Below are 9,937 nucleotides of genomic sequence, written 5' to 3'. Positions count from 1 at the left end.
AGTTGCATTAATTAGGTCATTTTCATTTTAAAATATCATTTATTTTATTTTTCTTTCTATAAAATTAATAAATATAATCTTTTTTATTTTAGTCAGTATCCTATGTTATTATCATATCTATACACTTATTCCTTAAATATCATTTTTAAAATTTTATACTACTAAAAAAAGCTTCGACTATGATGGTGGGATAATAAACACAAAAATGAATAAAATTGGGATAGAAGAAGAGGGAGACTTAAGTTGAAATAGCTATATTAGTATTGTTATGTTAAGTTGAAATCAATCTACAAGTAGACTAGAGTAATAAAGAATTTGGTGGTCATAACTCATAAATAATGAGGACATGGTGTGTGCTACAATGACCACATCCCACACTCGGTCTCGGACATAGACTGCACCAACTTCTTCTTCTTCTTCTTCAACCTCTTTCCCTCTCTCCTCTTCCTTTGTTTCTCTTTCCATGGAAGCTCTTTCATTCCCCGCTAAATCACGCTTCCTCTCATCAACCTCCCCTCAATTCACTAATTTCAAGCTCAAATTCAACCGTAATTTTTCCTTTCCCCCAAAACCTAAACCTAAACCAAAATTCCCAATTACTCTCCGCAACATCTCCTATTTCGCCTTCGTCAAATGCTCCGCTCATTCTCACTCTCACTCTCACTCCCACAACCATAATCACAGCCACGAACATGATCGTGACCACAATCACCGCGATTCTCACAATCACAATCACAATCATCACTGTCACGGTCACGGTAATTGCGATTCTACTCTGACCAAACCTCAGCAAACATTCCTCCGCTTCGCGGAGGCTGTAAAGTGGATCCATCTAGCTAACTTCCTCAGGCAACATTTGGAGCTCTGCTGCTTCGCAACGGCGCTTTTCCTAGCCGCCGGCGCGTGCCCTCACTTGCTACCTAAGCCCGCCGCTGCGACTCTTCAGCATGCCTTCACTGCCGTCGCCTTCCCTCTCGTTGGGGTAATTGTTCGCCATTTCAGCGCAATACAGTTTAATTGATTGGAGTTTCTGATTCGTGTTTGCCATCGTCTACAGGTATCCGCGTCGTTGGATGCGGCTCTGGACATCGTGGGAGGGAAAATCAATATTCACGTGCTCATGGCTTTGGCCGCATTTGCTTCGGTTTTCATGGGGAATGCGTTGGAGGGTGGATTGCTTTTGGCTATGTTCAATTTGGCTCATATTGCGGAGGACTACTTTACTAGAAGGTCTATGATTGATGTCAAGGAATTGAAAGAGAATCATCCCGATTTCGCGCTTGAGCTCGATGTGGAGAACGGGAACAATCCATCTTTTTCTGATTTGAAGTACCACAAAGTTCCTGTAAATGATTTGGATGTTGGATCATACATATTGGTCAAAGCTGGTGAGGTCTGTGTTTTTTCTTTTTTTTTAGCTTATTTGGACTTAACTGCATTTAATGAGCCTCATTTCAGATCATTGTTTGTAGCACTCTTCTGTACTTGAATTGACCGAATGACCACGCGCTAGTTGTTGCTTTAGTAATAAAATTTGGAGTAGGAATAAGATAATTTGACCTAGTAATCTGATAGATTGCATTTCTATGTAGTTTGGATTAATAAGGGAACCAAGTATGGTTCAAATATCATGTAGCATTAACACCTAAGCATGCCTCCAAACCATACCCAGAAGACAAAATAGTATACCCTGTCTCCTTTTGTTTACCACCTTCCAGGTAACTATGGATTAGGACACTCACTAGTTATAAGTCTATCTTTAGTCTCTCAGGATATTCATATCTTCACCTGTGACTTTTTTGCAAATCTGCATCAACATGTTCTTTGAACATCAATCTTCACCATACCCGGGAAACAAAATAGTATAGCCTGTCTCCTTTTGTTTACCACCTTCCAGGTAACTATGGATTAGGACACTCAATAGTTATAAGTGTATCTTTAGGCTCTCAAGATATTCATATCTTCTCCAGTGACTTTTTTGCCAAATTTCCATCAACATGTTCTTTGAACATCAAATGTGTAAAGTAGTGGCCTGTTAAAATTGCAATCACTTCTTTCTGAACTTTGTGTTAGTAATTTGGAGGGAATCTCTTCATAATATGCAGTCCGTGAATCTTAGTTTTGCTAAATTATGGTTTAAAAGACATGTTTTGTGAGGAAGATCACTAAGGATTGTTATTTTATGGTTTGGACCTTTTAGCAGTTTTTGTTTGTATGAATTCATCCAGAACTATCATAATGTTAATCTAAACTATGTGCAGTCAGTTCCAGTGGACTGTGAAGTTTTCCAAGGTAGTTCAACTATTACTGTAGAGCACTTGACCGGGGAAGTCAAACCTGTAGAGAGAAAAGTTGGGGACAGCATTCCTGGTGGGGCACGAAACCTCGATGGTATGATGATTGTTAAGGTATGCTTGCACAGTTGCACCTCTTATTTCCTTTTCTTTTTTATAACCAAACCATACCAGAGTATACTGTATACTTTCGTACTGATTGTAAGAAGTGGATAATGGATATATATTCTAAACTCCTTTTATGACTTCTTTTTTCACTTATTTATTGTTTCCTTATTTTGATGTTACTGCAGAGTTTTTTTTGTGTACTTTGATGGTTTAGGAACTCGTATAGAATTTTGTTTTGAATCTCATATCGCCTGACGTTTTTCATTTTAGCAAAAAAAATTCACTGGTATATAGTAGTGTGTTTTTTTTCCATCTCTTTACTAGCATTTACTTGTCAATGTAATGAGCTATCTTATGATGAGATTTTTGTTATAGAAGTTGAGATGTTATTTCAGCTGCATTATGGTGGTGATACAATCATTAAGTGGTGTCAAAAGATGTCAGTGCATTGCTACTGATTTAAGGATTTCTTAATACATAATTTGTTATGACAATATATGTCTTGCCTTGTGACCTTGAATGCCATTTCTATTGTTGTCAACTCTATGCTGTTCTAGATATATTGAACTCAAACGTCCATCACTCAGCTAAATCAAAAGTCTAATTTAGGTGAAAAAGTCATGGAAAGAGTCAACACTTAATAGAATAGTACAACTGACTGAAGAAGCTCAGCAGAGTAAGCCAAAGCTTCAAAGGTGGCTTGATAAGTTTGGCGAACAGTATAGCCGAGCAGTTATAATTTTATCTGCGGCTATTGCATTGATTGGCCCAATCCTATTTAAGTGGCCATTTTTCAGTACAGCAGGTATAATTTTATCTGCTGCTAATCACTGAAGGCAAATTTTCCATTTGTCAAAGCCCTATATGTATATAGATATATGTTCTTACTTTTCCTGCAGACTTTATTGATTCTATTAGTTCTTTATCTAGTATGTAGAGGATCAGTTTACCGTGCATTGGGGCTCATGGTAGCTGCATCACCCTGTGCATTGGCTGTAGCACCACTAGTCTATGCAACTGCAATTAGTGCTTGTGCAAGAAAGGTATCGTTTCTTAAAGTTTCAGAATAAGCTGTCAATATGTAGTTCATCTGAATTAAATTGCCATTCTAACATTTTCTTGTATTATGTACATAGTAAAAAATAAACATGTAGTTGTATAATGAGATGATCTAATCAATACACACTACTATCACCACCACCATTCAAATTTATTCAAACTGGTAGTATTGACCATGGCTACTCTTCTAATAAGCAATTTGATTGGTTTATCTATGTGTAGACAACTTCATATGTACTATAGTATGGAAGAATGTAATGCTCCCCCTTCAGGTTCTCAAGGTTAAAATTGACATATAAGGAGTTTTTCATAATAACGGAAATAACAAAGTTTCTGTACATCTTTATTCTGCTAAAAAAGTAGCAGCTAGAAAATAGTGGATCGGGTATTTTGCATTTGAATGGGAATGCAACTAAGTAAACTGCAATAGAAGCTTTATTAATTTGTTTGTTACTATCATAAAGGGAAACAGTTACTTCAAACTGTGAATATGATTATATGAGTGCAGACTTCTTCATAATTTAGTAAAGAACTAAGATTCGAGTAATTCGACACTGTTATGCAGCTTAAGGATATTCTACTGCATAATCTATTAATGCATGTGGTTAGTAGCTTGTTCTAAACTGAAAACATTTTTTTGACAGGGAATCTTATTGAAAGGTGGTCATGTTCTGGATGCACTATCTTCATGCCGAAATATTGCATTTGATAAAACTGGTACTTTGACTACTGGAGAATTCATGTGCAAAGCAATAGAACCAATTCATGGACATGTTAGCAACAACAAGAAACAAAATTATGTGTGTTGTGTACCCAGCTGTGAGAAAGAAGCTCTAGCAGTCGCTGCTGCAATGGAGAAGGGAACTACTCATCCTATTGGAAGGTTTCTTAAAATTAATATTATTTTTCTTAACTTGGCATGGCATGTACCCTTTTATTTCTATATTTTGCTTGCAAACTCTATGTGGTAGTGTACTATCTATGTGCACATTTGGTAGTTAGACCTGATTTAACTTGCTTACATTTCCATCAAAGGAATAAAAGATGCACCTAACTTGATTAAATCTGGTTTTCTCTAAACATGTTATTAATATCTCTATAGAAACTAGTGTGATGTAATTTGACTATTATTAAGATCTAATGATGACAAATAGAACCTGTTGAAAACCTAATGAATCATAAATTTGTGAATTATGTCAGCCTTGGTGCTTAAACATGCAGACTATTAGATTGATTCATAGTCTTGATTCTTTTGTGGTGCAGAGCTGTTGTGGATCATAGTGTTGGGAAGGATCTCCCTCCAGTGTCTGTAGAAAGATTTGAGAATTTACCAGGAAGAGGTCTTTTTGCAACAATTTCTAGTGCTGAGGTACTGAATACAAGTGTACTAGACAACCTTGAGATGCTATCTAGCTCAACTACTCTAGTTATTTTAATCGAATCGGCTTTACGCATGAATGATTATGGTAATACAGTAATACACTGTTATTCTTTCATATAGCACTTATTCACTTTATTTAGTTCTAGGATACTGATTTAAATATTACCTTCTTTATTGGCTGCTACTGCTAGTTTCCTGATAGTCAATAAGAAGAATGTCTTCACTAGTAACATAAAGATGCTAATTTGATTGGGCTAGTTGGTTCCTTTTGAACTAAGACTGAATCAATGGAGTTCCCTAGTTCAGGGCTTGTGCTTACTCCAAACATTACTTTGCTATTCCTGATTCTACAGTTATTTTGCTTGTTATAGCCAGGGTTTGAAGGTGGCAAACCATTGAAAGCTTCAATGGGCTCTGTTGAGTACATTACTTCTCTTTTTACATCAGATGATGAATCAAGAAAAGTTAAGGAGGCAGTTAACACTTCTTCTTATGGAGCTAACTTTGTTCGTGCTGCTCTGTCAGTGAATAACAAGGTTGTGAATCTTCATCAGTTTTGTAAATCTACTGGACAACTAAAAGCAGTTCTAGATTCCAACCTATGTGTCTGTTTTGTCTATTATTCGTAGTGTTATTTAAGGATATGCTCTGTAAATACATTAGATATTGATTATGCACTCTTCTATATAGCATCTTGCTTTCCATATGGTAATAGCATATGGAGAGATTATCTTGAAAATGAGTATGTCAGTATGTAAATATTTTACAATAAGGCTAAAATGCATGTCTATTGTGGAAAATATTTGATACTCAAAAATGTCAATATCATGAAGTAGATAGTATCTTACACTTTTCTGTCTTGTGCAGGTGACCCTGTTTCATTTTGAAGATAAACCTCGAGCTGATTCTCTTGATGTCATAAACACATTGCAAAATGAAGGAAATCTCCGTGTTATGATGTTAACTGGTGACCATGAGCTGAGTGCACGGAGGGTGGCAGATGCTGTGGGCATTAAAGAATTTCACTGTAGCCTGAAGCCGGAGGACAAGCTCTATCATGTGACAAAAATTCCTAGAGATACGGGTATGTACTATCAGCACTCTTACCAGAATCCAGTATGGGTACTTAACTGTTGTTTATGTGCTGGAGGGTTTAATCCCGGAGGATCTGCTCTACCCATATCTAAAATGACTAGTATTAATGTGAGTCCACCTAGATAGGTGGTCAATCCTTACTGGATACTGAAAAATTCTTTTGCAGGTGGTGGCCTTATTATGGTAGGAGATGGTATTAATGACGCACCGGCCTTGGCAGCTGCCACTGTGGGCATTGTCCTAGCAGAGCGTGCAAGTGCAACTGCAATAGCTGTTGCCGATGTGCTTTTGCTACAAGATAATATTTCTGGGGTTCCATTCACCGTAGCTAAATCTAGACAAACTACTTCTTTGGTATTCCTTCGTTTTTTCCCTTCTTTTTTTTGTGAATCTTCTTCTGTGTATCGTAGTTTTCTTGGTTTTTAATGTCCATGCTTTACGTACATGCAGGTTAAACAGAATGTTGCCCTTGCATTGTCTAGCATCTTTTTGGCCTCTCTTACATCAGTTCTAGGTTTTATACCACTTTGGCTAACAGTAAGTTTCGAAGCTATTGCCTCGTTTCCAATTTTAGATGCATTTAAGTACTTTCAGTAGGAATATCTTCTGTGGTAGTCTTCAAAGTGGTGATTTCGAAATGCCAAGGCTGACGATCTTGGAAACATTCATCACGGTTCATCGAAAACCTTTAGAGTAGAGTTGAAGAATTCAACGGTGAAGAATCATGGCGGATGGACAGGGGATTTGAATGATGAATATGTTATGTGGAAACTGTGATCCAATTTCCTAATAGGAGACTCTCATGAAATTGAGTTTGTGATAATATTGATATTTGCAGGTCCTCCTCCATGAAGGTGGGACTCTTCTGGTGTGCCTCAATTCCATCCGAGCCCTGAATGCCCCAACGTGGTCGTGGAAGCATGATCTTCTCCAACTTATTCAAAAATTTAAATCGCTCCTTCGACGCTTCAACTTTGATCGTGGAACCATCCAGCCAACTCTCTTGTAGATGCACCATTGGTTTGATTCACTGTAATTTTAATCTCAAACGGTGTTAGGGTTCGATTAAATCGGTTTTCTCAAGCTGTCAATATATTATAGGCTTGAACGGTACAAATAAATTAAGTTGTTAACATGGTAGATTTGGTAGCCCAACGCAACATAAAGCCATAAGTTTAGATGTGTTTCCTTTTGCTTCGTTTTATCATATATTTTTGGTTGAAGCTTTTCTGTTTTTTAGGTCAACTTTGTCCCTTGAACATAAGACGTTACTCACTTACAATCAAACTATTGACGCACCTTTGAAAGGAATGGTTTAAATAAATAATACTCCATGTGAATAACAATTAAGATCTCGTTGTGATATCTCTTTCCTTTTCCTAAAAGGCTTCTTTTGTTTTTGTTCCCAAAATGCTATGAATCGCAGTGATTCTAAAACCTTAATATAATATGCATTCTGGTTTCAAAGATTAAATATTAAAAGAGAGATATTTCCCACTTCAGTTGAAGCCTCTAAGACCCGGCCCTTCCAAAAAGTGGATGTCATGTACACATGGCACAATCCTATTGGTTAATATTGAAATACTTTTATTTTTATTTATTTTATTACTAGTTGTACAAATTTGGTTATTGTATAAATTTGTACTTATATTTTTATTGCAATAGGAAATATGTTTATCCATATATAGATTTACATTTTTAATCTTGAACATTTTACACTAAATTAATTTTTGATTTTTTTATTACATTTAGTTATGAATTTGTTTTATTCAATTATTATTATATTTATCCATATATCCTTTCAATACTCATTGTGAAACATTCTTTCAAAAAAGCCATTTGAATTAATTTATTTTAGTTATTAATTTAATTTATTTAATTATTATTATTTTGTCTTTATATATCATTTCAAAACTAATGTGAATTATTCTTCCAAACATTAATGTGTGTAATTTATTATTATATTGTGCTTTAATTATTTGAATATCTAATATTTTCTGTTTTAAATTTGAATTATATATTTTTTTATTATAATTTTTAGATATTATTTAATATATCTAAATTAACTGTAAATTAAAATATTAATATAAAATATATGAAAAAGAAAATATTTAATTGGGTTGAGTTGGGGTCACTGATGGAAGTAAAAAAGTTGATGGGGTTGAATTAGGAGAGAGTTGTGTATGTGGAGGATAGAGAAATGAATATTTTATTAAAAAGTTGATTTGATTTGGGTGATTGTTGCGGATGGAGATAGTGTAACGTATTAGTTTGAGGGCAACAGTGCATTTACTGTAGTCGTATTTTTTTATGATTATTTTGTGTTGAAGTGAAAACAGTGTCCCCACTCCCTCTGCTCTGCTGCCTGCACTAAATAAGAAAATGGGGAATAATCCCAAAAGCATTTTCACTCTGCCAAAAACAAATCCCAAGTATCTCTCTACTTTAATAAATTACTAATTATCCAGTTAATTCAAAAGTAAGGACGAAAGAGTGAGTACGACAAACTTATTTACTTAATTTCTCTTTTTTTCTTTTTTCAAGCTGTAATTTTCTGTTTTTAGATGACATTCCGACTGTACAATAACCAAAAATTATTTAATATTTTGGCCATTTTTTCCGAAATCTAAAATTCAGAAAACGGAGAACGGTTTCCTTCTTCTTCTTCTTCTCTCTCCGATTCCCACATCGCTAAAAAACAAACACATAAACCAATCCAATTCAATCAAATCAATCAACTCTGCTGATTCCGATCGCCGCCGCCGCATTCCTAAATCCCTCATTCACATTCACACACATCGGCTGAAACTGAAACTGCTTCTGCTGCTGGTGAAGAAGAAAAAGCCGATTATGCTGCTTCTCCCGCTCTTCAATTCGCCACCTCTGCTCCTCCACCAATCCAACCATGTAATTCCTCACCTCCGCCCTAATCATCTCATGCATCACCCCCATCAATTCCGCGGTGAACGCCACCGAATTGGGCTCCGTCTGCCGCTGAATCGGCGCCAATTGGATAGAATTAGGGTTAATTTTGGGGGAATTAGAAGGTGAGTCGGTGTTGTGCTCAATTCCGGGGAGTGAGAGAGTAAGACCAGTGGGCGGATCGGGGAAGAAGCTGGTGTGCGTAGAAATAGAATCAGAGGCGGAGGGGCTGGGCGGGGGGAAATAGGTTGGCGCGGAGCCGGCGCTGGCGGATCTCTTCAAAGGAGGAGCGTCGTCAGAGGTGAAGGAGGAGGACTTGCGCTTGAGGGTGGAATTCCAGTGGTTTTTGATAGCGTTGTCGGTGCGGCCGGAGAGGAGGCGGGCGATGGTGGCCCACTTGTTGCCGAAGCGGGCGTGGGCGCGGATGATGGTGTCGTCCTCGTCGGGGGTGAAGGCGCGGTGCTCAACCTGAGGGGAGAGCTGGTTGCACCAGCGGAGGCGGCAGCTCTTGCCGGAGCGGCCGGGAATGGATTTGCTGATCAAGGACCAGTTTCGGGGGCCGTGCTTCTGGACGAGGCGTTGGAGGAGGTCGTCCTCTTCGGGGCTCCATGGACCCTTGATCCGATCCATGTCCATTTTGTTGAGGTTAGCCATTTTGATTTTTGTTCTATCTATAAGAGTTGGGTTTTGGTTTATATATATATGGTGGAGAGCGTTGAGTATAGAAGCGGTTGAAATTGGAATGGGATACAGCTGGATAACGGACACGCGTCACATACGCATTTTCATATACACTCCCCCTCTCCCTCTCCTTTTCTTTTCCACTTCTTCTTTTTGAGTTTTCTTTTTTTTTAAAAAAACATTAATATATCATCTGCATAATTTTAGTTCTAGAGCTATAAATACAATTTGTTTGAAACTGATTCATTATCTCACTTAATATTTAATAATATGCTTGTAGTAGTTGTCATTTTGAGAACATCCAAATAATACTAGTAATTATGAGATGTAGAGTTTGGACTCAAAAATAGTAGCAAAATCTATGAGATATTTGCGTGTGTTAAATTGAGATGGTTTC

General features: G+C 37.0%; 2 protein-coding genes across 2 annotated transcripts; one reads left to right on the top strand and one right to left on the bottom strand.

The window, feature by feature from the left end:
- The first annotated feature begins 338 nt into the window (after nucleotides 1-338).
- LOC121805413 (probable cadmium/zinc-transporting ATPase HMA1, chloroplastic) lies at nucleotides 339-7,077 on the top strand. Its single transcript, XM_042205255.1, has 12 exons — nucleotides 339-982; nucleotides 1,058-1,393; nucleotides 2,262-2,408; nucleotides 3,012-3,207; nucleotides 3,333-3,445; nucleotides 4,106-4,344; nucleotides 4,725-4,830; nucleotides 5,214-5,378; nucleotides 5,710-5,926; nucleotides 6,104-6,291; nucleotides 6,388-6,474; nucleotides 6,776-7,077. Exons 1-12 carry the CDS (start codon nucleotides 464-466, stop codon nucleotides 6,944-6,946), a joined length of 2,484 nt encoding a protein of 827 aa, XP_042061189.1. The 5' UTR covers nucleotides 339-463; the 3' UTR covers nucleotides 6,947-7,077.
- A 1,358-nt stretch (nucleotides 7,078-8,435) lies between these two features.
- LOC121805414 (transcription factor MYB73-like) lies at nucleotides 8,436-9,545 on the bottom strand. Its single transcript, XM_042205257.1, has one exon. It carries the CDS (start codon nucleotides 9,511-9,513, stop codon nucleotides 8,668-8,670), a length of 846 nt encoding a protein of 281 aa, XP_042061191.1. The 5' UTR covers nucleotides 9,514-9,545; the 3' UTR covers nucleotides 8,436-8,667.
- Nucleotides 9,546-9,937: the final 392 nt, after the last annotated feature.

This window comes from Salvia splendens, chromosome 5 (assembly GCF_004379255.2).
Source record: "Salvia splendens isolate huo1 chromosome 5, SspV2, whole genome shotgun sequence".
In the NCBI taxonomy this organism is placed as follows: Eukaryota; Viridiplantae; Streptophyta; class Magnoliopsida; order Lamiales; family Lamiaceae; genus Salvia; species Salvia splendens.
This window is presented reverse-complemented; position numbering and strand designations above follow the sequence as displayed.